Consider the following 27,541-nt stretch of genomic DNA (forward strand, 5'->3'; position numbering starts at 1 on the left):
CCCTAGTATTATAAACGTCATTTTAAACACAACTGTAAATCTTGTAACTTTCTTGATTCGAAGCTATCCGACTCAAAAAATCCCTCTGTAAAAACGTGAAGTACAACAAGTCGCACCGTACACTATTCCCTGAAATCTGTGTGGGAAGTTAGGTTCGAACCATCCACTAATCCAACTAAAAAACCAAGAGAACCCTTGACAGTAGGTATGAAGTTATTTTTCGCTACACGCACACACACATCGTTCTCAGTTTCCGCTTCGCCGATCGCGGTTTTTCGGCTGCATACCGGCCCGAGTTACGGTGGTCCCGGTACCAGGACTAAGCAGGAAAAAAAGGGCAAAACCAGCATCACTTCACTGCCGTTAATTCCACTGATTATATTGTCTGGCGGGAGTTGGAATTGGGTGGATTAGGCTAGAGATTAGCACCCACTCGGAAGAGGCTTATACTAGAACGAGAGTCCGATGTACGTTGAATCACTGTTCCCTACTACACGAGGGAAACCTTGGGTGGATCGAGGGCAATAGCAAAAAGGTAAGAAAAAAAAAGGTAAGAACAAACAACCGGGCGTCTCCATCGGATGATGCGGGCGATTGGTTAGTTTTCCGCGTACGCTTAACTAAGCCTTCCACAGCCCAACGATGACAGGTGTTTGGATGGTTTATCGCGTCGTAAAATGAACACCAAACCCCAACCAGCCATGCAGGATGTTGATTAGTTCTGCGATTTTGGTGGTTTTCGAGTGCGCGTGTTGTGTGCGTTTGATTGCGTTTTGCACACGTACATACACAGGACCTGAGTCAATTGCCTGGCCCGTGCAGGTCTGTCCTACCGTGGAAAAGCCGCATCGTCGAAAAAGGAGCAACCGAACCAATCCAATGGAATGTTGCCCCCCACCACGGAGCACTTGGTCACGGAATTCGATACGGGTGTACGTGCTATCGAGTACGGCACCCATCCAAAATGAGTGTCTGGGCGTCATGGTACACCATGCGTCGGGCTTGGTCGTAATTCGATTAAAGTGTTAATTGAATCTGTGGCGAGCCAATGTTTTTAATCGCATTAAACACGTTGTCACCGAGCTCGGTTTGGCGCATGTTTTACGCGCCTCTTTACACGTTTCGGGACGCGACTGGAATTTTTCGGGGGCTGGGGGTTAAAGGATAGGGGGAAACACATTCAATTTTATGTGACATGCGGGATGAAATCGGCACACACAAACGCCTACAGCTAATGAATTGTGTGAACATTGGCTTCGATTGAAGCATTGACTGAGAGGGAGATGTATGACATTCTTCCACGTCGTGTGTCCCATCCGTTTTTTTTACGGAAATTATACGCTTTTTTACAACGATTTTTCCTTCGTCATTTCCTGTACATTTTGCTGTAAAAATGACACAAATTATTTCTCACTGCGTCTCGAAGAACGTCCTCTTCGGGAAGAGGTGCTATTGCTCGGATGACTTTCCACCGGGCGCTGCAGGATATCACATTAATCAATTCAAAAGCAAAGAGTAAAATATGCTAAACGTGTAGAAAATTGCTGCTTGGTTGGTTTCGGTCGTAGAAATGTTGGAAATTTACAGCATATTTAAAAGAAGGAAAAAAGAGAGCAAATTAAGCGAACAACGCGTGTTGGGATGGAATTTAATTTCTTGAATGTTTTTTTTCCATCCTATTTCTGCTTTCCTGGTCATTTGCAGTTACTTTAGAAGACGTAGCTTCGCAGTCTATCACACTGTGTTGAATCGTCGCGGGAAGCAACTGTTTCATTATTGCTTACAAAAATGCTCATCTTATGAAACTTGTAGGACTTTTTTTTCTCACACACTTCCTGGGGAAAAACTAGAGCGAAAGAGCGTGTTTAGCTACGCCACATTTCATCGCTTGCAGAATTCAGTTAGATGGAATTTATGCATTTTAACGACACCGTTAACTGGTTGTCGCCTCCTGACAGATAGCAAGGGACCGGAAGAAGCTTCAAAGCAGTTTCCTGTTTCCTGCGACATACCGACCAACCAACCCTGCAACAGACACACAACCACACAAAGCATTCGTCATCGTTCATTTTTTATCGTTTGGCCTCCCTGTGTGCGTGTATCAGTGCACTGTATGTTGAGGATGAGGTGTGAAAATGAGCTCTTCAGCAAACACACCCACCTGGTGTGTGGGTGTGATGTTCCACGGCTGAGGGGTTTTCGGGTGTCAACATTATCGTTTTACGATGAATTTTACACCGGAAGTATAATGTGTGTAACATCATCTCGTGCACGGTGCTGTATCGTTTGCGGTGGCCAACGTTGACTAAATTCGATTCGAATTTAATACAACCAGGAAGATGACATTATTGTCACATTTCAGGGCGACAGCATAAATGGTTGGAAAATTGATAAATCGTGTTTCTCAGCTGACGACGGCCATCATCATAACGGATCGCGCGCTCGGGGAAAAAAATCCCCGATAAATAAACCATCAAACGTTGTGGTTTTTCTTCTCTTGTGGAGGTTGTTTTCCACCCAACTGATGTAAGCTTTGTTAGTGTGGATGATAAGCAAACGAAAGAAAGGAAAAAAAACCAACAGAAAAGTGGTGTATCGAACACTTGTTTTAAAAAAAGGATACAAACAGCAAATTGGGGGCGTTGTAACGTTGTCACACGAACGTTAGGTTGGTGGCGTTGTTGGTGAGTGATAGCTAACGTTATTTATGGTGCATTTTAAGGAAATTTCTTTCTATTTTCTCGTAGAAAGCTACGTAGCATACCCCAGTGGAATTTAAAATGGAAAAGTTAAAAACAGAAAAGAAGCTACACTTCGCTTTCAGAGCAGCACCATCGTTCTATATGCTGACCTCTGTCAGGGTTGTTGCCACTGGAAACTGAGCACTTTTGAGCCACAACTTCCAAAACATTGAGTGGAGCTTGAAAGATTTATTACGCTTTTGGAGCGTGGAAAAATTTTCTACTACTGCGCGAACGTCCCCCCCGGGGGGGGGGTCTTGGTTTAGTTGCTTTGTATTTTAATTATTTGTTGCTATACGAAAAACGACACATGCTTTATACTGAAGGTAGGAAAAAGAACGCAAGTGAGATGATTTAACACACTGCTGAATAAATGAGAATCGTGATGTTTTGTGACGACAAATTTTCAGGTACTTGTTGGTATGTCGTATCTTTGATGATAAGATCGCTTTTCTTAACATGTTTTCATGTTTTTAGAGTTTTTTTTTGTTACAAAAATATGTTGTTACATGTTTATGTTTTGTTACATAAAATATGTTTTTCGCATAAGAACGTTCGGGCTCTGAATGTACTAAAATATTTAAATCGAAACCGCGTCGAAACTAGAGATGTGCAAAGTGAGTAAGAGTAAGATAGTGAGTTGAAACGTAGTATTGAACGAGTTTCGTTCACTCACCACGAGAAGTTTTAGCGATTTTTTTTTCACTTACTCACTCATGAGTGTAAGCATGTAGCATGTAATTTTCATTTTTTTTTAACTTTTTTAATAATTTTTTTTATTATATTTTAAGTTTTTTTTAATTTAAAGCATTATTTGAGTGAAAAGAAACTTATTTCAACCAATTCGCATTAAAATAAATTAATTTTCAAAATTTTGCAAAGTTATTCAAAAAAAGCTAAAGCTATAGCCTTACGAAATTTTCAAGTTTTTAGATTTTTTTATTTTTTTATTATGTTTTTAAAGCATTATTTAAAGCTTAATAGCGATTCATTCACTCTGAGTTGATTCACTAAAAAGAGTTATTATTCTCATCTCTAATCGAAACCGAAACCAAAAATTAAAAAAAAAGAAACTCAATTCTGTTACGTAGGTGACTATTGACTAAAAATGTGTCTATATGTTTGATGTAAAACAAAAAAGAAAAGCATTTCCTTAAACGCTCATCAAGTGCTATTAAATTGCTTACAGGATAACTGACAAGAGTCAATCGATTAGAATAGTCTTGAGAAATTACAGGTACTGCCAAACTTGGCTTGGAATAAAACCCTTTATTCTTTGCAATTTGCCGATATATTGATATAAGTTTGTTAGCAAATATCTCTGAGACCTTAAAAATGTAGATTGATTATATTTAATTAAATAAAACACGCCGTTAAAATTTAATTTCAACATTTTTATGTAATAGTTCATAAATTTTCGATATCGTTTAAAACTCTTCCCATTTGCAATGGTTCGCCTGTTCTGCCAGCTGTCTTGTACACATGTTGATACGAATTGCATCCTTTCTTAAGGTTTCGGGAGTTTCGAAGAACGATAAGTTTGCGTCAATTGCAACGACGTCGTTTTGGTAGCATATGGCATTTAACGCCCGTACTATCGCTGTTGCGTTCCGATTCGTAATTGCTTTTGCAACACATTTCTGTGATGCATCCTGAGTCGTTTGCATCGTTTGGAGCACCAACGCTTCGTAGCAAAGACGCACCCCCAATGAAGGACGTAGCAGAAGAAGAAGGACGTGGAAACAGTTTCGCTACAAACCCACAAAACCAATCGCAAACAATTAATTACTAGTGCTCTAACCGTGCTCTGTCTCCATTTCTCCCCTTTTTCAGATCAAGCGGAAAGACGGAACAGCATCATCATCATCATGTGCAGCAGCAGCTGCAGCACCATCAGCAATCTCAGAAACATCAAGCGCAGACAAACCAGCAGAACCAAAACGTTGGCATCGTGCGGGGCATTGTCCAGCACCAGCAAAAGTTCAGCCACGTGCAGCGACATTCGCCCAGCTCGACGACGGTCACGCTAGCGAAGGGTGGCGTCTCCACGACGGTGTCGAGTGACCACAGCAGTAGCAGCAATAGTAGCACCAGCAGCAGTGTAAGTAGTACCGCCAGCTCGAGCTCGAATGCATCCTCAAACAATACCAGCACGAGCAGTGGCATCGGTGGCAGTGGAGGCAGCGGTGCATCCGGAACTAGTGGCCATCATCAAAGTCATTCAACGCAGCAGCAGCAGCAACCAACCGGCAAGACGACACCGGTCGAGGCAACGTATGCAAGCGTGATCAAGAAACCGAAATCACACGCTACGGCACAGGCCAGCACGAATGCCAGCACTGCCACTGCCGGCGGTAACAATGTGGTCGGTGAATTTAATGCAGCCGATTTGCGCAGTTCACTTGACCGCAAGGTGAACGGGCTCGTGTTTAGCAATGGGTTAAACGAGCGCGTAACGCAACCACCGTCGACGTCTCCGTCGGGTGGGATGGCCGGACCGCAACAATCACCCGGCACGAGCGTTATCGTCGGTGCGACACTGAAACCCGAACATCAGCTACTGCACCATCATCATCATGGGACGATCGGACGGCACTACCATCATACGCAGCTCCAGAATCTGCTCTGCGCGGACAATCAGCAACATCTGGACACGAGCAGTGTCAGCAGTATCAGCAGCTCGAGCGTTGGTGGAGGCAACAACTCGAGCAACCATGTGTCACTCCTGAACGGTAGTAGCTCCACGACCAACTCACCCATCACGGGCATCTCCTCGAATGGGGCGTTAGTGCCACCTCCGTATCGAGATCCACCACCGCCCCGAAACAGTCCACTATCGCACACGCTGACCAGTCTCAGCAGTACCGGCAGTGGAACGGGGAGCAGCACGCAGGGTAGACGCCAGGAGAAGGATGGTAGTAACCACACCGGTGGCGGCGGATCATCATCGGCTTCTTCGACCGTTTCCTCGCTGGTGGTGGTTGGACCGAGCGGACCGGAAGAGATACTGGTGGGAAGTAGCGTAAGCGACAGTATACCGCACGTGACCGGCTATCGGGAGCTGATGCAGCTTATCAAGTTACAGCGCGAGAAAATCAATACCCAGCAGGCGGACCTGTCCAAGGTAAGTTGCCATTGGCGGTTGTGTTTTTGTTAGTATCGCTTCAGAAGTTTACCTGAAACGCTGGTTTTGACCGTCTAGGTAAGATTGCAAACCTAACCTGGTCGCTTGGTATGTAAGTTACTGGATGCGAATGAAGCAAAAAAAGTTGTGCGGATTGATTTCACTTACGTTCCGGTTACTTGAGCGCCCCCCGTCACAGCTTGTGGATTGCTTTCCACCCCCGGTAGCCTTGTTTAAAGCCGAATCCGCCTTCTGGAGGTGTTCTGGTGAAATTCTTTGAACGGTCGACAACAAGGGAAAGAACAAGGCGGCAAATGCTTTTGTGTGTTGTGCTGAAGGGAGGCCACTCAGAACCACTCCAGTGGCAGCATGCCCACAAGAACGATGATAATGATGCCGAGAAGAACGAGACAATGGCACTTGAAGCGTACTTCAGGATGCCTCTCCGCTGTCAAGTGCTTTTTGGCTTTCGATCCGTACCGTGCTCCGTGCCGTGCTAGTATCAGTCCGTGCGCAAAACCCGGGATGTCGTTAAGTGTTGTAAATGATTGTCGTAATATCGCCTCCTCTTTTCGCCGAGTGGGCTCTTTAACGTATCCTTATCCAGTGTACCTACCCTCGACCCTTCCCGATTGCCAATGAAGTAATAACATTTATGCTTATTATATCCCTGCAGCAGTCAGATGTTCGATTGCCGGTATCACAACGCGCCAAGCGCAAAGCTAATCAATGTAACATTTGCTAATGAAATACTATCCACTTCGGCACCTTCTTGTTGCAGTACGATACGGAGATTGTCTATCTGGAGAACCGTAGCCGGGAGCAGACCGATCAGCTCGATGCGATCGCGCAAGAGATCAGCAAGACGGAGCAGCAGTACCGGCAGGCGGGCGATCAGCTGCAGGCGTACCAGTACGTCGAGGAGGAAAGTGAGCTGGTGCGGCAGCAGGAGAAGACCCTGAAGTCGGAGATAACGCTGCTGCGTTCGAAGCTGGCCAACTGTGAGACGGAGCTGCTGCAGTGCAAGAACAAGATCCGGCTGCTGATGGACGAAATATTGGTGGAGCAGCGCAAGTATAGTCGACAGTACGATCCGAACCGACAACAGCTGTTGGAGCGGGCTCTAATGTGTGAAGTTGACAGGCTGCAGGTGGAGATCGACCTGGCGGTCCAGAGCGCGGACCAGGCGAACAAGGCGCACGAGAAGCTGAAGGGCGAGGTGACGCTGCTCGAGGGTGCGATCGCGGACAAGAAGAAGCAGGTCGAGAAGCTGGTGCACGAGATGAAGGAGGTCAATCTGCAGAGCTTGGCGGTGGTACCGCCCGCGGACGAGGTGCGCCACCTACTGGAAGGTGAGTCCGAGTGTAAGAATCATCTTTTGTTTGTTTTTTTGCCATTTCATACACAATCTGTTGCATGGGTTTTGGAGTATTTATTTTTGATTTATTTTATGATTTATTTTAACTATAGAAATATAAAAGAAAAATTAACTGTTCTTATTTCTTCAAAGCTAATTTAATCTTCATAACAAACTTTCCAATTTACCCAACACTAATACCAGCGGTGCAAATGGTTTTTCCCCCCTAATACATATTTTTACCATTTTAGTTGGCTCGGTAAAACCTGGCAGTACTCGCCGCATGATTGGATCCCCGAGGCAGCTGGAAAATGCGGTCCCGACCAGTAAAAACCCTCACGGTGTATGGGTTTAGGAGGTGCAAATGTGTCTACCAACCACCAGTTGCCGGCGCGGACGGACCGGGACTGCTTGAGGGACAGCAACCACAGCCCCAACACAGCACACACACACACAGGCGGATATTATTCTTGTAATCAAAATGATGGTAACCATTCTCAAATGTGATAATCGTTGGTAAGAGAGAGAGAGAGACGATGCGGCGTACAGTGCAAAAAGAAAAAGAAAATGGAGAAACATTAAGCGGTAAAAAAGCGTTTAGGAACGCGAAATCAGACGAAAGCAGATGCTGAATGAGTAGAAAAAAAACACGGAAAAATATTAAAAAAATACATATGCTCACACACACAAACACACACGTGTGCGTGGAAATAGCTTCCCTTCTTCGCTTATCTCTCCTTCCTTTTATTGCCTCCCGAGCAAAAAGGACTTCCTTTGCGTGCCACCGTTTCCGAAAGTATGTTGGTTAAGCTGAACCATCATATCAACGGAAAGCTGTGGAAAGGGAATGGTCATACACTGGTGGAAGGGAAGGAATAGAAATTTTCCAGGGTCCAAACAATGTGCACGCAAATTGAGCAAATGCCACGCAATGGTGTTCGAACAAAACAAGATTAGAAATGAAACGCACGCTGCTTACGGTGGCACAAAAGTTTCATTCTGTTGTTGAGATTTTTTGTTTTGCAACAAAAAAAAATGTTAAGAATTACACGTAGATTTTCGATGATTCTCTATGAAAAGCCGGGCAGCAGATCAGAGTTTCAACTTATTCCATTGCCATTTTAATTCAAATCTATTCATCGTGCTTTGTGCGTAAAGGAAAACAAAAATGCTTCAAAAAAGCACAACTTCTTGCCCAGTTAGAAATACATTCGTATGCGTGCGTGTTTGTGCGTGTAGTGTGCGCGTATGTATGTCGTATATAATAGATGTTATAAGTACTTTTATATTTATTATAATTTTATCCACTTTTAACCACACTTTTTCCCATCCGCGCGACCTCTTGCCACACAACAGAGCTTTACACTTTACGGTAATGAAACGATAAATAGTGTATAAAGCAAAAAAATGGCCGTTCTTTGTTTTGTTGTGTGCACGTACCGTTTGGTTTAGGAGCAGCATCCATTGTGTTTTATTGCCATCAAGTGTTTCAAAACACGTATGCCACCAAACCCGTGCACCAACCAATCCAGCTTTCCTAGGTTTTAAAGCGTAAGATAAAAGAGCTTTTAATGCACGGCGGAAGCTGCATTCTCCATTTGCGTTTACCTTCTTTTAATCCCCTGTGCACACACATACAGAGACAGGTGCACACATACACACACACATACAGCATACATGTATAGATTCGGTTCACAGATGGATTTCGCACAGTGCACTGTGCATTTGCACTGTTTCATTTAAATAACATCCACCATCCATGGCCATGGCAGGCAGGGGTTTGGCCTTCAAAAGGAATGAGGTAAACGATTTTAAATACTGAAAAAAGAACGAATAAGTACGTGCGTGTGTGTGTGCGTGTGTGAGTATGTATCGTATTTGTTTGCCCGTTAAGCATTAAGTATAGTTTAAAACAAAACCGACGCAATATAAGAGATAACTGTAGATTTCATACTAAAGCTTAAGCGAAAATTTAAGGTTTAAGTTTTTGCCAGTGGTTAAAAGAGATTAGGCCGTGTTGCGGATGTGTATGTATTCTAAACAGATTTAAAAACTTCTGCAATGTGTGTGTGTTTATGTTACACTTTTACTTTGATTCGTTTCGTAATTCGAAAGGATGCACATTTAATGTTGATCAACCGGTTTCGTAGTACGCAAATAAAAGCGTCCCTTTTTATTTTCTTTAAGAAGCAAGCGCAAAAAGAAACGAAAAGCGCAACTTCGCCGTTGGTTTTTAAGTTAAGCTGTTAATATGTAATGTAATAAGTAATAAGTGGTTCGTTTTTAGTGCGTAATTTTAGAAGCAAGATAAAAAGAAGAGCAGGTTAGAGCAGCATCCAACAACCAATTACACCAGCAACAGCGTATCAGCGTTGAACGAAACTTAAACCACCTTGTCTGTGTACTACCATGCGAGGCATGTTGGCCTTGTTCTCTTTAAAGTGTACACTTCTGTATGTGTGTGGGTGTGTATGTATGTATGTGCCTATTTTTTTTGTGTGTTCCACTTTTTCAGCAGTCGAATCAACCTGTTGATGGAAGGAAATTGTTTTTCTTTTAAAATGATTTACTTTCCTCTTTGCGGAAAACGGTTTCAAAGTCTTAAATCTGTTTTTCTCTTTTTTAATACTTTATTTCATTATGTTTGTTTTTAATGTTTTGTTTGGCACGATTAAATACATATCAAACATGTATTTTTTAAACACTTATCAGTTTTTTACATGTTTTTTTTAATATTTTATGGATCCATTTGTTTACCCCCAAAAAACCCCAAAACTGAACTATAAAACACATGTCGAAATCCGCTAATGTAAAAGCTATATCATGTAAATGAAACACCAAAAATCCTTTAATAGAAAAAGCTAGCAAAGGAACCAAACGAAAAATATCAAAATTATGATTACGAAAAAGAAAAACGAAAAACAGGATGTAAAAAGTTTACCTTTTTTTCTGTTGCCCATGTACTGTGGTGCATCAGGTAGAAAATGTGATCCTCCTGAATGGAAGGATTTCTGATGATTTTTTTTTTCAAAATGTGCAGTCATTTGAAGTACTCGTGCCCCAGAACATGGAGAAACTACACTTTTTTTCGCAAACAAAATAGTGAAAACAAAAATAAAAAAAAGAACGACAGTAAGGATAAGCAAACTATAGTAAATAGGCGGCAAACAAACAAACAAACATCCATAAAACTGCTAACGAACCGTTGCCTCAGCAAAGTTATTCGGGTTTCGAAAGGTCCACGCGCGGTGTTTTACCGGTGTACGGTTCATCATCGTCAGGCTGTAGTGTTGCTGCTGCTGCTGCTACTATCGCTGCTGCATTGCTTCTTGCAATGTTCACTGACGATGATGAACTGACGATAGCAGGGGGGCCCCATTATAAATCGTAGTTAATCCACAAATTCAAATACAAACCGGCTTTCGCTTTGAATTCGTGTACTTGCGCAGTGAAAAGCCATGCAAAAAGATGCACCGAAACAAAAAAAGGAAACAAACAAAATAGTTGTTGAACGTTGAAAGTTTAAGACAATACTTTTACACACGAAACAAAATGCTGGAAAACAGTAAAAAAAAGCACACACAGACGAATGTTATACTCTAATCCACTGAACGGAACTGTACCGAAGCGCGTGAAGCTTAGTAGTTTTGTTTTAGTTTATTATTTGGTTTACCTTTCCACTTTTCTGCTATTCTAATGACCGGGAATCAGCGTTAATGAAAGCAGCAACAAGGCAAAATCAAAAAACGGTTTTTCTAAGAGAATCGGCCACCCGCTCACGAGTACCTTAGGTGCGAGAGCAGATTAGTATATGAAGTGTTTGATGTTTCTTATTTCTGTTCAGCGCAACACCGCATTAAAAGATGAATATATTTACGCAAAATATACACACTCACACTATACTATATACACAGTAGCAAAATGATATTCTTGCTATCTTTTTACACACCCACACACAACCCACACACAATTTCACCTTTTACTTCATCTTTTTTACATTTCGCAACACAAAAAAGGAATAATAGAAAAGTAAAACGAGTTCAAAACTCAACACTCAATCGAACAGCACATTCAGCAAACAATTCTAAATAAGTAAATAATGAAAAACAAAACATATAAGAGGTACATAACGAATGGAACATCGTTTTAAAAGCAAGTTGAAAACAAGAGAAAGTGATTAGAGACAAAAGACGGGAAAACAATATATATGAAGAGAAAGATATAAGAAAGTTAAAAGCAAACAAACAAAAAACAAGTGGAAGAGAACAATCTAAAAGAGCTTAAAACATATTGTAATACATACATTCACAACACGTACAGATATACCAAAACGAATGGAATCGGCATTTAAAGACAGTACAGTACGAGATAGCAAAATAGCGATATATGGAGAAAGCATTACAACATATAAACGCAAAAAAAATTAAACCGATAAAAGAGAAATGAAACAGACGAATATATAGCTATGATATAAATAAGTAAACCCGAACAGAAAACCGCCCTAAATTAAACTTTGTTAAAGTTATATGAGTTTAGAAACGTCGAAGAACGAGATAACTAGAGGGCTAGAGAAGGAATTGAAATAGAAGGTGCCTGCATGCTTGAATTTGAACATATGGGTCATCAAATCGGCATAATGATTCGTCTGGGTAATTAATACTTTCGTAGCAGCTTTTGTTTTGTTGCTAGCATTTTCCTTTAACGTGTGAAAAGCTATCTTTAGCAAATGGAAAAGGGAATATTTTCAAAAACTTAATAAGCCGGGAATGGAATACAAAACCCTTCCCAGCATGTTTGAAGTGATAGAAAAAAGGTTACAAAAATATTGGAATTGAAGGGACAAAAAAGCAAAAGAATTGATTACCTTTGATGCAAAGCAAAGTGCTATTTGTTTGAATTGTATAAAAGCTAATGAAAGAATATAGTAAGAGCAGGAAAAGTAAAGCGAGGGAATGAAAAGCGTGTGTAAAAATACATGTATAAAACAACAACAAACAAAACAGAACGAAACAATACAGTTCGTCTGAATGGATGATTGTAGTTTAATTATTTGCCAACAATGAAAACAAAACGAAGTGAAAAGCTGTCGTTGCCTTCTCCCGTTTAATGTATTTTATTCCAACTTTATGTTTGTCATTAAGCATTCCTCTTTTATATGTACTTACCTTAGGTTTAGTTTAAGTAGAAGAATTTACATTAGCTAATCGTGTGGCTAATTAGAAGGAAAATTCGGAGGGGGAAATCATTTCATGCTTGTGCTTGTGTATTCCCCCACCCATTTCTGTAGAGTTTTATATTAGTTTTGTTTTAATTTCGCTTGCCTTTTGCTTTACAAATCATCTGAAAGTTCGATTTATGTACTATGAAGCAATTTTTTGTGTTTGCAATACTTACAAAGAACCAGTGGAGACGGAGAAAGGAAGAAAGAAAATAAATGGAAAATATAAATTGTTGAAATTGCGCGTGCTTTCCATTTGGTTTGATGACGCCTTTTTTGTATAAACGTTTTAGTTGGGGTTTTGGTATCGTATTCATTACTTTGTCCTCGTCGCTTTAACCTAAATCGATCGCTAAAAATTGAAATATTGTTCGTCGCTTTGCTCTCTTGCCCTCCCTTATCGAGCGATAAAAACATAAAAAATCGATTTTTCAACACATCTAACAGAGGCGGTAACAATCAATCAAACGACCGGTAAAAACGGACCAAACTGATTTTTCAACACCAAAATCCAAAACGTGTTTTCAACACCAAGAGAGCATCCAACGGAGTAGGTTACCAGATCTACCAGAAGGTGATCGCTCATCTCTCTCCATCCATTGGATTAATAAACGAGGATCTCGAATTAGTATCAATGATAACATGTGTAGTGTCGGATCAAAAGCGAAAGAGGTACCTCAATCGCTCTGCTCATCTTATTGTGCGCGCTCCCGCACAGCCCATGCAAAAAAGAGGTAGCTCCGTACGCAGCGCTTGTGCGATTGTGCGATGAGCTCCCATTTGAAAATCTTCTACAAAAAAAAGCCTAAGCTTTTAATGAGTAATTTAGCAAAATTTTATAAGTTGATTTATTTTAATACCAATTGGTTCAAGTATGTTTCTTTTCACTCAAATAATGCTTTAAATTAAAAAAAGAATAAAAAATCAGAAAAAAAATTTTAAAAAATTTTCAACTCGAAAATTTCATAAGGCTTACCCCTTACGATTTTTTTGGAAAATTTTGCAAAAAAAATTAAATTGTTTTATTTTGATGCCAATTGGTTGCAATGAGTTACTTTTCAATCAAATAATGTTTCAAATAAAAAAAAGAGTGAAAAATAATGAAAAAATCAAAAAATTCAAAAAAATGAAAATTTATTGAGGCTCATTTTTGCACCAACTTTTGCCTATAACTCGGTCGGTATCCAACGGATCTCCAATCTTTAACCTGTGGTTGATAGGTGGCACCAATGGCTACATTTTCTTCTTGGACGGCCATGCCCTCAGATGTCTGTGCCAGAAGTTATTCGAGGAACCAAGTTCCATACCCTGTTTGAAAAAATGTTAAATTTTCCTCATTTTTGCGCCAACTTTTGCCTATAACTCGGTCGGTATCCAACGGATCTCCAATCTTTAACCTGTGGTCGATAGATGGCATCAATGGCTACATTTTCTTCTTGGACGGCCATGCCCTCAGATGTCTGTGCCAGAAGTTATTCGAGGAACCAAGTTCCATACCCTGTTTGAAAAAATGTTAAATTTTCCTCATTTTTGAGCAATGTATCAAAATTTTTAAATGTGATATATTTTAATGGGAATTTGTTGCAATAAGTTTCTTTTCACTCAAATAATGCTTTAAATTAAAAAAAGAATAAAAAATCAGAAAAAAATTTTTAAAAAATTTTCAACTCGAAAATTTTATAAGGCTTACCCCTTACGATTTTTTTGGGAAATTTTGCAAAAAAATTTAAATTGTTTTATTTTGATGCCAATTGGTTGCAATGAGTTACTTTTCACTCAAATAATGTTTCAAATAAAAAAAAGAGTGAAAAATAATGAAAAAATCAAAAAATTCAAAAAAATGAAAATTTATTAAGGCTCATTTTTGCACCAACTTTTGCCTATAACTCGGTCGGTATCTAACGGATCTCCAATCTTTAACCTGTGGTCGATAGATGGCATCAATGGCTACATTTTCTTCTTGGACGGCCATGCCCTCAGATGTCTGTGCCAGAAGTTACTCGACGAACAAAGTTCCTTACCCTGTTTGAGAAAATGTAAAATTTTCCTCATTTTTGCGCCAACTTTTGCCTATAACTCGGTCGGTATCCAACGGATCTCCAATCTTTAACCTGTGGTTGATAGGTGGCATCAATGGCTACATTTTCTTCTTGGACGGCCATGCCCTCAGATGTCTGTGCCAGAAGTTATTCGAGGAACCAAGTTCCATACCCTGTTTGAGAAAATGTTAAATTTTCCTCATTTTTGAGCAATGTATCAAAATTTTTAAATGTGATATATTTTAATGGGAATTTGTTGCAATAAGTTTCTTTTCACTCAAATAATGCTTTAAATTAAAAAAAGAATAAAAAATCAGAAAAAAAATTTTTAAAAATTTTCAACTCGAAAATTTCATAAGGCTTACCCCTTAGGATTTTTTTGGGAAATTTTGCAAAAAAATTTAAATTGTTTTATTTTGATGCCAATTGGTTGCAATGAGTTACTTTTCACTCAAATAATGTTTCAAATAAAAAAAAGAGTGAAAAATAATGAAAAAATCAAAAAATTCAAAAAAATAAAAATTTATTAAGTCTCATTTTTGCACCAACTTTTGCCTATAACTCGGTCGGTATCTAACGGATCTCCAATCTTTAACCTGTGGTTGATAGATGGCATCAATGGCTACATTTTCTTCTTGGACGGCCATGCCCTCAGATGTCTGTGCCAGAAGTTATTCGAGGAACCAAGTTCCATACCCTGTTTGAAAAAATGTTAAATTTTCCTCATTTTTGCGCCAACTTTTGCCTATAACTCGGTCGGTATCCAACGGATCTCCAATCTTTAACCTGTGGTTGATAGATGGCATCAATGGCTACATTTTCTTCTTGGACGGCCATGCCCTCAGATGTCTGTGCCAGAAGTTATTCGAGGAACCAAGTTCCATACCCTGTTTGAAAAAATGTTAAATTTTCCTCATTTTTGAGCAATGTATCAAAATTTTTAAATGTGATATATTTTAATGGGAATTTGTTGCAATAAGTTTCTTTTCACTCAAATAATGCTTTAAATTAAAAAAAGAATAAAAAATCAGAAAAAAATTTTTAAAAAATTTTCAACTCGAAAATTTCATAAGGCTTACCCCTTAGGATTTTTTTGGGAAATTTTGCAAAAAAAATTTAAATTGTTTTATTTTGATGCCAATTGGTTGCAATGAGTTACTTTTCACTCAAATAATGTTTCAAATAAAAAAAAGAGTGAAAAATAATGAAAAAATCAAAAAATTCAAAAAAATGAAAATTTATTAAGGCTCATTTTTGCACCAACTTTTGCCTATAACTCGGTCAGTATCCAACGGATCTCCAATCTTTAACCTCTGGTTGATAGGTGGCACCAATGGCTACATTTTCTTCTTGGACGGCCATGCCCTCAGATGTCTGTGCCAGAAGTTATTCGAGGAACCAAGTTCCTTACCCTGTTTGAGAAAATGTAAAATTTTCCTCATTTTTGCGCCAACTTTTGCCTATAACTCGGTCGGTATCCAACGGATCTCCAATCTTTAACCTGTGGTTGATAGGTGGCACCAATGGCTACATTTTCTTCTTGGACGGCCATGCCCTCAGATGTCTGTGCCAGAAGTTATTCGAGGAACCAAGTTCCATACCCTGTTTGAAAAAATGTTAAATTTTCCTCATTTTTGCGCCAACTTTTGCCTATAACTCGGTCGGTATCCAACGGATCTCCAATCTTTAACCTGTGGTCGATAGATGGCATCAATGGCTACATTTTCTTCTTGGACGGCCATGCCCTCAGATGTCTGTGCCAGAAGTTATTCGAGGAACCAAGTTCCATACCCTGTTTGAAAAAATGTTAAATTTTCCTCATTTTTGCGCCAACTTTTGCCTATAACTCGGTCGGTATCCAACGGATCTCCAATCTTTAACCTGTGGTCGATAGATGGCATCAATGGCTACATTTTCTTCTTGGACGGCCATGCCCTCAGATGTCTGTGCCAGAAGTTATTCGAGGAACCAAGTTCCATACCCTGTTTGAAAAAATGTTAAATTTTCCTCATTTTTGAGCAATGTATCAAAATTTTTAAATGTGATATATTTTAATGGGAATTTGTTGCAATAAGTTTCTTTTCACTCAAATAATGCTTTAAATTAAAAAAAGAATAAAAAATCAGAAAAAAATTTTTAAAAAATTTTCAACTCGAAAATTTCATAAGGCTTACCCCTTAGGATTTTTTTGGGAAATTTTGCAAAAAAATTTAAATTGTTTTATTTTGATGCCAATTGGTTGCAATGAGTTACTTTTCACTCAAATAATGTTTCAAATAAAAAAAAGAGTGAAAAATAATGAAAAAATCAAAAAATTCAAAAAAATAAAAATTTATTAAGTCTCATTTTTGCACCAACTTTTGCCTATAACTCGGTCGGTATCTAACGGATCTCCAATCTTTAACCTGTGGTTGATAGATGGCATCAATGGCTACATTTTCTTCTTGGACGGCCATGCCCTCAGATGTCTGTGCCAGAAGTTATTCGAGGAACCAAGTTCCATACCCTGTTTGAAAAAATGTTAAATTTTCCTCATTTTTGAGCAATGTATCAAAATTTTTAAATGTGATATATTTTAATGGGAATTTGTTGCAATAAGTTTCTTTTCACTCAAATAATGCTTTAAATTAAAAAAAGAATAAAAAATCAGAAAAAAATTTTTAAAAAATTTTCAACTCGAAAATTTCATAAGGCTTACCCCTTAGGATTTTTTTGGGAAATTTTGCAAAAAAAATTTAAATTGTTTTATTTTGATGCCAATTGGTTGCAATGAGTTACTTTTCACTCAAATAATGTTTCAAATAAAAAAAAGAGTGAAAAATAATGAAAAAATCAAAAAATTCAAAAAAATGAAAATTTATTAAGGCTCATTTTTGCACCAACTTTTGCCTATAACTCGGTCAGTATCCAACGGATCTCCAATCTTTAACCTCTGGTTGATAGGTGGCACCAATGGCTACATTTTCTTCTTGGACGGCCATGCCCTCAGATGTCTGTGCCAGAAGTTATTCGAGGAACCAAGTTCCTTACCCTGTTTGAAAAAATGTTAAATTTTCCTCATTTTTGCGCCAACTTTTGCCTATAACTCGGTCGGTATCCAACGGATCTCCAATCTTTAACCTGTGGTTGATAGGTGGCACCAATGGCTACATTTTCTTCTTGGACGGCCATGCCCTCAGATGTCTGTGCCAGAAGTTATTCGAGGAACCAAGTTCCATACCCTGTTTGAAAAAATGTTAAATTTTCCTCATTTTTGCGCCAACTTTTGCCTATAACTCGGTCGGTATCCAACGGATCTCCAATCTTTAACCTGTGGTCGATAGATGGCATCAATGGCTACATTTTCTTCTTGGACGGCCATGCCCTCAGATGTCTGTGCCAGAAGTTATTCGAGGAACCAAGTTCCATACCCTGTTTGAAAAAATGTTAAATTTTCCTCATTTTTGCGCCAACTTTTGCCTATAACTCGGTCGGTATCCAACGGATCTCCAATCTTTAACCTGTGGTCGATAGATGGCATCAATGGCTACATTTTCTTCTTGGACGGCCATGCCCTCAGATGTCTGTGCCAGAAGTTATTCGAGGAACCAAGTTCCATACCCTGTTTGAAAAAATGTTAAATTTTCCTCATTTTTGAGCAATGTATCAAAATTTTTAAATGTGATATATTTTAATGGGAATTTGTTGCAATAAGTTTCTTTTCACTCAAATAATGCTTTAAATTAAAAAAAGAATAAAAAATCAGAAAAAAAATTTTAAAAAATTTTCAACTCGAAAATTTCATAAGGCTTACCCCTTACGATTTTTTTGGGAAATTTTGCAAAAAAAATTAAATTGTTTTATTTTGATGCCAATTGGTTGCAATGAGTTACTTTTCACTCAAATAATGTTGCAAATAAAAAAAAGAGTGAAAAATAATGAAAAAATCAAAAAATTCAAAAAAATGAAAATTTATTCAGGCTCATTTTTGCACCAACTTTTGCCTATAACTCGGTCGGTATCTAACGGATCTCCAATCTTTAACCTGTGGTCGAAAGATGGCACCGATGGCTACATTTTCTTCTTGGACGGCCATGCCTTCAGATGTCTGTGCCAGAAGTTATTCGAGAAACCAAGTTCCTTACCCGGTTTGAGAAAATGTAAAATTTTCCTCATTTTTGCACCAACTTTTACCTATAACTCGGTCGGTATCTAACGGATCTCCAATCTTTAACCTGTGGTCGATAGATGGCATCAATGGCTACATTTTCTTCTTGGACGGCCATGCCTTCAGATGTCTGTGCCAGAAGTTATTCGAGAAACCAAGTTCCTTACCCGGTTTGAGAAAATGTTAAATTTTCCTCATTTTTGCACCAACTTTTACCTATAACTCGGTCGGTATCTAACGGATCTCCAATCTTTAACCTGTGGTCGATAGATGGCATCAATGGCTACATTTTCTTCTTGGACGGCCATGCCCTCAGATGTCTGTGCCAGAAGTTATTCGAGGAACCAAGTTCCATACCCTGTTTGAAAAAATGTAAAATTTTCCTCATTTTTGCACCAACTTTTACCTATAACTCGGTCGGTATCCAACGGATCGCCAATCTTTAACCTGTGGTCGATAGATGGCACCAAGGGCTACATTTTCTTCTTGGACGGCCATGCCCTCAGATGTCTGTGCCAGAAGTTATTCGAGGAACCAAGTTCCATACCCTGTTTGAAAAAATGTTAAATTTTCCTCATTTTTGAGCAATGTAGCAAAATTTTTAAATGTGATATATTTTAATGGGAATTTGTTGCAATAAGTTTCTTTTCACTCAAATAATGCTTTAAATTAAAAAAAGAATAAAAAATCAGAAAAAAAAATTTTAAAAAATTTTCAACTCGAAAATTTCATAAGGCTTACCCCTTACGATTTTTTTGGGAAATTTTGCAAAAAAATTTAAATTGTTTTATTTTGATGCCAATTGGTTGCAATGAGTTACTTTTCACTCAAATAATGTTTCAAATAAAAAAAAGAGTGAAAAATAATGAAAAAATCAAAAAATTCAAAAAAAAAGAAAATTTATTAAGGCTCATTTTTGCACCAACTTTTGCCTATAACTCGGTCGGTATCTAACGGATCTCCAATCTTTAACCTGTGGTCGATAGATGGCACCGATGGCTACATTTTCTTCTTGGACGGCCATGCCTTCAGATGTCTGTGCCAGAAGTTATTCGAGAAACCAAGTTCCTTACCCGGTTTGAGAAAATGTAAAATTTTTCTCATTTTTGCACCAACTTTTACCTATAACTCGGTCGGTATCTAACGGATCTCCAATCTTTAACCTGTGGTCGATAGATGGCATCAATGGCTACATTTTCTTCTTGGACGGCCATGCCCTCAGATGTCTGTGCCAGAAGTTATTCGAGGAACCAAGTTCCATACCCTGTTTGAAAAAATGTAAAATTTTCCTCATTTTTGCACCAACTTTTACCTATAACTCGGTCGGTATCCAACGGATCTCCAATCTTTAACCTGTGGTCGATAGATGGCATCAAGCACTACATTTTCTTCTTGGACGGCCATGCCCTCAGATGTCTGTGCCAGAAGTTATTCGAGGAACCAAGTTCCATACCCTGTTTGAAAAAATGTAAAATTTTCCTCATTTTTGCACCAACTTTTGCCTATAACTCGGTCGGTATCCAACGGATCTCCAATCTTTAACCTGTGGTCGATAGATGGCATCAATGGCTACATTTTCTTCTTGGACGGCCATGCCTTCAGATGTCTGTGCCAGAAGTTATTCGAGGAACCAAGTTCCATACCCTGTTTGAAAAAATGTAAAATTTTCCTCATTTTTGAGCAATGTAGCAAAATTTTTAAATGTGATATATTTTAATGGGAATTTGTTGCAATAAGTTTCTTTTCACTCAAATAATGCTTTAAATTAAAAAAAGAATAAAAAATCAGAAAAAAAATTTTAAAAAATTTTCAACTCGAAAATTTCATAAGGCTTACCCCTTACGATTTTTTTGGGAAATTTTGCAAAAAAATTTAAATTGTTTTATTTTGATGCCAATTGGTTGCAATGAGTTACTTTTCACTCAAATAATGTTTCAAATAAAAAAAAGAGTGAAAAATAATGAAAAAATCAAAAAATTCAAAAAAAAAGAAAATTTATTAAGGCTCATTTTTGCACCAACTTTTGCCTATAACTCGGTCGGTATCTAACGGATCTCCAATCTTTAACCTGTGGTCGATAGATGGCACCGATGGCTACATTTTCTTCTTGGACGGCCATGCCCTCAGATGTCTGTGCCAGAAGTTATTCGAGGAACCAAGTTCCATACCCTGTTTGAAAAAATGTAAAATTTTCCTCATTTTTGAGCAATGTAGCAAAATTTTTAAATGTGATATATTTTAATGGGAATTTGTTGCAATAAGTTTCTTTTCACTCAAATAATGCTTTAAATTAAAAAAAGAATAAAAAATCAGAAAAAAAATTTTAAAAAATTTTCTACTCGAAAATTTCATAAGGCTTACCCCTTACGATTTTTTTGGGAAATTTTGCAAAAAAATTTAAATTGTTTTATTTTGATGCCAATTGGTTGCAATGAGTTACTTTTCACTCAAATAATGCTTTAAATTAAAAAAAGAATAAAAAATCAGAAAATATTTTTAAAAAATTTTCAACTCGAAAATTTCATAAGGCTTACCCCTTACGATTTTTTTTGGGAAATTCTGCAAAAAAATTTAAATTGTTTTATTTTGATGCCAATTGGTTGCAATGAGTTACTTTTCACTCAAATAATGTTTCAAATAAAAAAAAAGTGAAAAATAATGAAAAAATCAAAAAATTCAAAAAAATTGAAAATTTATTAAGGCTCATTTTTGCACCAACTTTTGCCTATAACTCGGTCGGTATCTAACGGATCTCCAATCTTTAACCTGTGGTCGATAGATGGCACCAATGGCTACATTTTCTTCTTGGACGGCCATGCCCCCAGATGTCTGTGCCAGAAGTTATTCGAGGAACCAAATTCCATACCCTGTTTGAAAAAATGTTAAATTTTCCTCATTTTTGAGCAATGTAGCAAAATTTTTAAATGTGATATATTTTAATGGGAATTTGTTGCAATAAGTTTCTTTTCACTCAAATAATGCTTTAAATTAAAAAAAGAATAAAAAATCAGAAAAAAAATTTTAAAAAATTTTCAACTCGAAAATTTCATAAGGCTTACCCCTTACGATTTTTTTGGGAAATTTTGCAAAAAAATTTAAATTGTTTTATTTTGATGCCAATTGGTTGCAATGAGTTACTTTTCACTCAAATAATGCTTTAAATTAAAAAAAGAATAAAAAATCAGAAAATATTTTTAAAAAATTTTCAACTCGAAAATTTCATAAGGCTTACCCCTTACGATTTTTTTTGGGAAATTCTGCAAAAAAATTTAAATTGTTTTATTTTGATGCCAATTGGTTGCAATGAGTTACTTTTCACTCAAATAATGTTTCAAATAAAAAAAAAGTGAAAAATAATGAAAAAATCAAAAAATTCAAAAAAATTGAAAATTTATTAAGGCTCATTTTTGCACCAACTATTGCCTATAACTCGGTCGGTATCTAACGGATCTCCAATCTTTAACCTGTGGTCGATAGATGGCATCAATGGCTACATTTTCTTCTTGGACGGCCATGCCCTCAGATGTCTGTGCCAGAAGTTATTCGAGGAACCAAGTTCCATACCCTGTTTGAAAAAATGTTAAATTTTCCTCATTTTAGAGCAATGTAGCAAAATTTTTAAATGTGATATATTTTAATGGGAATTTGTTGCAATAAGTTTCTTTTCACTCAAATAATGCTTTAAATTAAAAAAAGAATAAAAAATCAGAAAAAAATTTTTAAAAAATTTTCTACTCGAAAATTTCATAAGGCTTACCCCTTACGATTTTTTTGGGAAATTTTGCAAAAAAATTTAAATTGTTTTTTTTTGATGCCAATTGGTTGCAATGAGTTACTTTTCACTCAAATAATGTGTCAAATAAAAAAAAGAGTGAAAAATAATGAAAAAACCAAAAAATTCAAAAAAATGAAAATTTATTCAGGCTCATTTTTGCACCAACTTTTGCCTATAACTCGGTCGGTATCTAACGGATCTCCAATCTTTAACCTGTGGTCGATAGATGGCACCAATGGCTACATTTTCTTCTTTGACGGCCATGCCCTCAGATGTCTGTGCCAGCAGTTATTCGAGGAACCAAGTTCCTTACCCTGTTTGAGAAAATGTAAAATTTTCCTCATTTTTGCACCAACTTTTGCCTATAACTCGGTCGGTATCCAACGGATCTCCAATCTTTAACCTGTGGTCGATAGATGGCATCAATGGCTACATTTTCTTCTTGGACGGCCATGCCCTCAGATGTCTGTGCCAGAAGTTATTCGAGGAATCAAGTTCCATACCCTATTTGAAAAAATGTAAAATTTTCCTCATTTTTGAGCAATGTAGCAAAATTTTTAAATGTGATATATTTTAATGGGAATTTGTTGCAATAAGTTTCTTTTCACTCAAATAATGCTTTAAATTAAAAAAAGAATAAAAAATCAGAAAAAAATTTTTAAAAAATTTTCTACTCGAAAATTTCATAAGGCTTACCCCTTACGATTTTTTTGGGAAATTTTGCAAAAAAATTTAAACTGTTTTATTTTGATGCCAATTGGTTGCAATGAGTTACTTTTCACTCAAATAATGTTTCAAATAAAAAAAAGAGTGAAAAATAATGAAAAAATCAAAAAATTCAAAAAAATGAAAATTTATTAGGGCTCATTTTTGCACCAACTTTTGCCTATAACTCGGTCGGTATCTAACGGATCTCCAATCTTTAACCTGTGGTCGATAGATGGCATCAATGGCTACATTTTCTTCTTGGACGGCCATGCCCTCAGATGTCTGTGCCAGAAGTTATTCGAGGAACCAAGTTCCTTACCCTGTTTGAAAAAATGTTAAATTTTCCTCATTTTTGCACCAACTTTTGCCTATAACTCGGTCGGTATCCAACGGATCTCCAATCTTTAACCTGTGGTGGATAGATGGCATCAATGGCTACATTTTCTTCTTGGACGGCCATGCCCTCAGATGTCTGTGCCAGAAGTTATTCGAGGAACCAAGCTCCTTACCCTGTTTGAGAAAATGTAAAATTTTCCTCATTTTTGCACCAACTTTTGCCTATAACTCGGTCGGTATCTAACGGATCTCCAATCTTTAACCTGTGGTCGATAGATGGCATCAATGGCTACATTTTCTTCTTGGACGGCTATGCCCTCAGATGTCTGTGCCAGAAGTTATTCGAGGAACCAAGTTCCATACCCTGTTTGAAAAAATGTAAAATTTTCCTCATTTTTGCGCCAACTTTTGCCTATAACTCGGTCGGTATCCAACGGATCTCCAATCTTTAACCTGTGGTCGATAGATGGCACCAAGGGCTACATTTTCTTCTTGGACGGCCATGCCCTCAGATGTCTGTGCCAGAAGTTATTCGAGGAACCAAGTTCCATACCCTATTTGAAAAAATGTAAAATTTTCCTCATTTTTGAGCAATGTAGCAAAATTTTTAAATGTGATATATTTTAATGGGAATTTGTTGCAATAAGTTTCTTTTCACTCAAATAATGCTTTAAATTAAAAAAAGAATAAAAAATCAGAAAAAAAAATTTAAAAAAATTTCTACTCGAAAATTTCATAAGGCTTACCCCTTACGATTTTTTTGGGAAATTTTGCAAAAAAATTTAAACTGTTTTATTTTGATGCCAATTGGTTGCAATGAGTTACTTTTCACTCAAATAATGTTTCAAATAAAAAAAAGAGTGAAAAATAATGAAAAAATCAAAAAATTCAAAAAAATGAAAATTTATTAAGGCTCATTTTTGCTCCAACTTTTGCCTATAACTCGGTCGGTATCTAACGGATCTCCAATCTTTAACCTGTGGTCGATAGATGGCATCAATGGCTACATTTTCTTCTTGGACGGCCATGCCCTCAGATGTCTGTGCTAGAAGTTATTCGAGAAACCAAGTTCCTTACCCTGTTTGAGAAAATGTTAAATTTTCCTCATTTTTGCACCAACTTTTGCCTATAACTCGGTCGGTATCTAACGGATCTCCAATCTTTAACCTGTGGTCGATAGATGGCATCAATGGCTACATTTTCTTCTTGGACGGCCATGCCCTCAGATGTCTGTGCCAGAAGTTATTCGAGGAACCAAGTTCCATACCCTGTTTGAAAAAATGTAAAATTTTCCTCATTTTTTGCACCAACTTTTGCCTATAACTCGGTCGGTATCCAACGGATCTCCAATCTTTAACCTGTGGTCGATAGATGGCACCAAGGGCTACATTTTCTTCTTGGACGGCCATGCCCTCAGATGTCTGTGCCAGAAGTTATTCGAGGAACCAAGTTCCATACCCTATTTGAAAAAATGTTAAATTTTCCTCATTTTTGAGCAATGTAGCAAAATTTTTAAATGTGATATATTTTAATGGGAATTTGTTGCAATAAGTTTCTTTTCACTCAAATAATGCTTTAAATTAAAAAAAGAATAAAAAATCAGAAAAAAATTTTTAAAAAATTTTCTACTCGAAAATTTCATAAGGCTTACCCCTTACGATTTTTTTGGGAAATTTTGCAAAAAAATTTAAATTGTTTTTTTTTGATGCCAATTGGTTGCAATGAGTTACTTTTCACTCAAATAATGTGTCAAATAAAAAAAAGAGTGAAAAATAATGAAAAAACCAAAAAATTCAAAAAAATGAAAATTTATTCAGGCTCATTTTTGCACCAACTTTTGCCTATAACTCGGTCGGTATCTAACGGATCTCCAATCTTTAACCTGTGGTCGATAGATGGCACCAATGGCTACATTTTCTTCTTTGACGGCCATGCCCTCAGATGTCTGTGCCAGCAGTTATTCGAGGAACCAAGTTCCTTACCCTGTTTGAGAAAATGTAAAATTTTCCTCATTTTTGCACCAACTTTTGCCTATAACTCGGTCGGTATCCAACGGATCTCCAATCTTTAACCTGTGGTCGATAGATGGCATCAATGGCTACATTTTCTTCTTGGACGGCCATGCCCTCAGATGTCTGTGCCAGAAGTTATTCGAGGAATCAAGTTCCATACCCTATTTGAAAAAATGTAAAATTTTCCTCATTTTTGAGCAATGTAGCAAAATTTTTAAATGTGATATATTTTAATGGGAATTTGTTGCAATAAGTTTCTTTTCACTCAAATAATGCTTTAAATTAAAAAAAGAATAAAAAATCAGAAAAAAATTTTTAAAAAATTTTCTACTCGAAAATTTCATAAGGCTTACCCCTTACGATTTTTTTGGGAAATTTTGCAAAAAAATTTAAACTGTTTTATTTTGATGCCAATTGGTTGCAATGAGTTACTTTTCACTCAAATAATGTTTCAAATAAAAAAAAGAGTGAAAAATAATGAAAAAATCAAAAAATTCAAAAAAATGAAAATTTATTAGGGCTCATTTTTGCACCAACTTTTGCCTATAACTCGGTCGGTATCTAACGGATCTCCAATCTTTAACCTGTGGTCGATAGATGGCATCAATGGCTACATTTTCTTCTTGGACGGCCATGCCCTCAGATGTCTGTGCCAGAAGTTATTCGAGGAACCAAGTTCCTTACCCTGTTTGAAAAAATGTTAAATTTTCCTCATTTTTGCACCAACTTTTGCCTATAACTCGGTCGGTATCCAACGGATCTCCAATCTTTAACCTGTGGTGGATAGATGGCATCAATGGCTACATTTTCTTCTTGGACGGCCATGCCCTCAGATGTCTGTGCCAGAAGTTATTCGAGGAACCAAGCTCCTTACCCTGTTTGAGAAAATGTAAAATTTTCCTCATTTTTGCACCAACTTTTGCCTATAACTCGGTCGGTATCTAACGGATCTCCAATCTTTAACCTGTGGTCGATAGATGGCATCAATGGCTACATTTTCTTCTTGGACGGCTATGCCCTCAGATGTCTGTGCCAGAAGTTATTCGAGGAACCAAGTTCCATACCCTGTTTGAAAAAATGTAAAATTTTCCTCATTTTTGCGCCAACTTTTGCCTATAACTCGGTCGGTATCCAACGGATCTCCAATCTTTAACCTGTGGTCGATAGATGGCACCAAGGGCTACATTTTCTTCTTGGACGGCCATGCCCTCAGATGTCTGTGCCAGAAGTTATTCGAGGAACCAAGTTCCATACCCTATTTGAAAAAATGTAAAATTTTCCTCATTTTTGAGCAATGTAGCAAAATTTTTAAATGTGATATATTTTAATGGGAATTTGTTGCAATAAGTTTCTTTTCACTCAAATAATGCTTTAAATTAAAAAAAGAATAAAAAATCAGAAAAAAAAATTTAAAAAAATTTCTACTCGAAAATTTCATAAGGCTTACCCCTTACGATTTTTTTGGGAAATTTTGCAAAAAAATTTAAACTGTTTTATTTTGATGCCAATTGGTTGCAATGAGTTACTTTTCACTCAAATAATGTTTCAAATAAAAAAAAGAGTGAAAAATAATGAAAAAATCAAAAAATTCAAAAAAATGAAAATTTATTAAGGCTCATTTTTGCTCCAACTTTTGCCTATAACTCGGTCGGTATCTAACGGATCTCCAATCTTTAACCTGTGGTCGATAGATGGCATCAATGGCTACATTTTCTTCTTGGACGGCCATGCCCTCAGATGTCTGTGCTAGAAGTTATTCGAGAAACCAAGTTCCTTACCCTGTTTGAGAAAATGTTAAATTTTCCTCATTTTTGCACCAACTTTTGCCTATAACTCGGTCGGTATCTAACGGATCTCCAATCTTTAACCTGTGGTCGATAGATGGCATCAATGGCTACATTTTCTTCTTGGACGGCCATGCCCTCAGATGTCTGTGCCAGAAGTTATTCGAGGAACCAAGTTCCATACCCTGTTTGAAAAAATGTAAAATTTTCCTCATTTTTTGCACCAACTTTTGCCTATAACTCGGTCGGTATCCAACGGATCTCCAATCTTTAACCTGTGGTCGATAGATGGCACCAAGG

General features: G+C 37.4%; 1 protein-coding gene and 1 long non-coding RNA gene across 7 annotated transcripts in view; one reads left to right on the plus strand and one right to left on the minus strand.

The window, feature by feature from the left end:
* LOC125763044 (myb-like protein AA) overlaps positions 1-12,679 on the plus strand; it is a 103,801-nt gene extending 91,122 nt beyond the window's left edge. For 4 of the 6 annotated variants that reach the window (XM_049425793.1, XM_049425790.1, XM_049425791.1 and 1 more), the window contains exons 5-7: positions 4,575-5,865; positions 6,647-7,229; positions 7,474-12,679. In XM_049425793.1, the coding sequence (XP_049281750.1) occupies positions 4,575-5,865; positions 6,647-7,229; positions 7,474-7,577 (1,978 nt within the window). In that variant the 3' untranslated portion in view covers positions 7,578-12,679. The remainder of the gene's footprint in view (positions 1-4,574; positions 5,866-6,646; positions 7,230-7,473) is intronic. The other 2 variants (XM_049425795.1, XM_049425794.1) reach the window with 2 other exon arrangements.
* An 88-nt stretch (positions 12,680-12,767) lies between these two features.
* The window catches only part of LOC125763147 (uncharacterized), a 31,553-nt gene continuing 16,779 nt past the window's right edge, over positions 12,768-27,541 (minus strand). Inside the window, exons 5-10 of the long non-coding RNA XR_007418302.1 lie at positions 23,329-23,898; positions 19,980-20,169; positions 18,843-19,599; positions 16,885-17,368; positions 15,981-16,170; positions 12,768-15,790 (exon numbers count right to left, since the gene is read on the minus strand). This is a non-coding gene — a long non-coding RNA (uncharacterized LOC125763147). The remainder of the gene's footprint in view (positions 15,791-15,980; positions 16,171-16,884; positions 17,369-18,842; positions 19,600-19,979; positions 20,170-23,328; positions 23,899-27,541) is intronic.

The sequence above is a fragment of the Anopheles funestus genome, chromosome 2RL (assembly GCF_943734845.2).
Source record: "Anopheles funestus chromosome 2RL, idAnoFuneDA-416_04, whole genome shotgun sequence".
Classification (NCBI taxonomy): domain Eukaryota; kingdom Metazoa; phylum Arthropoda; class Insecta; order Diptera; family Culicidae; genus Anopheles; species Anopheles funestus.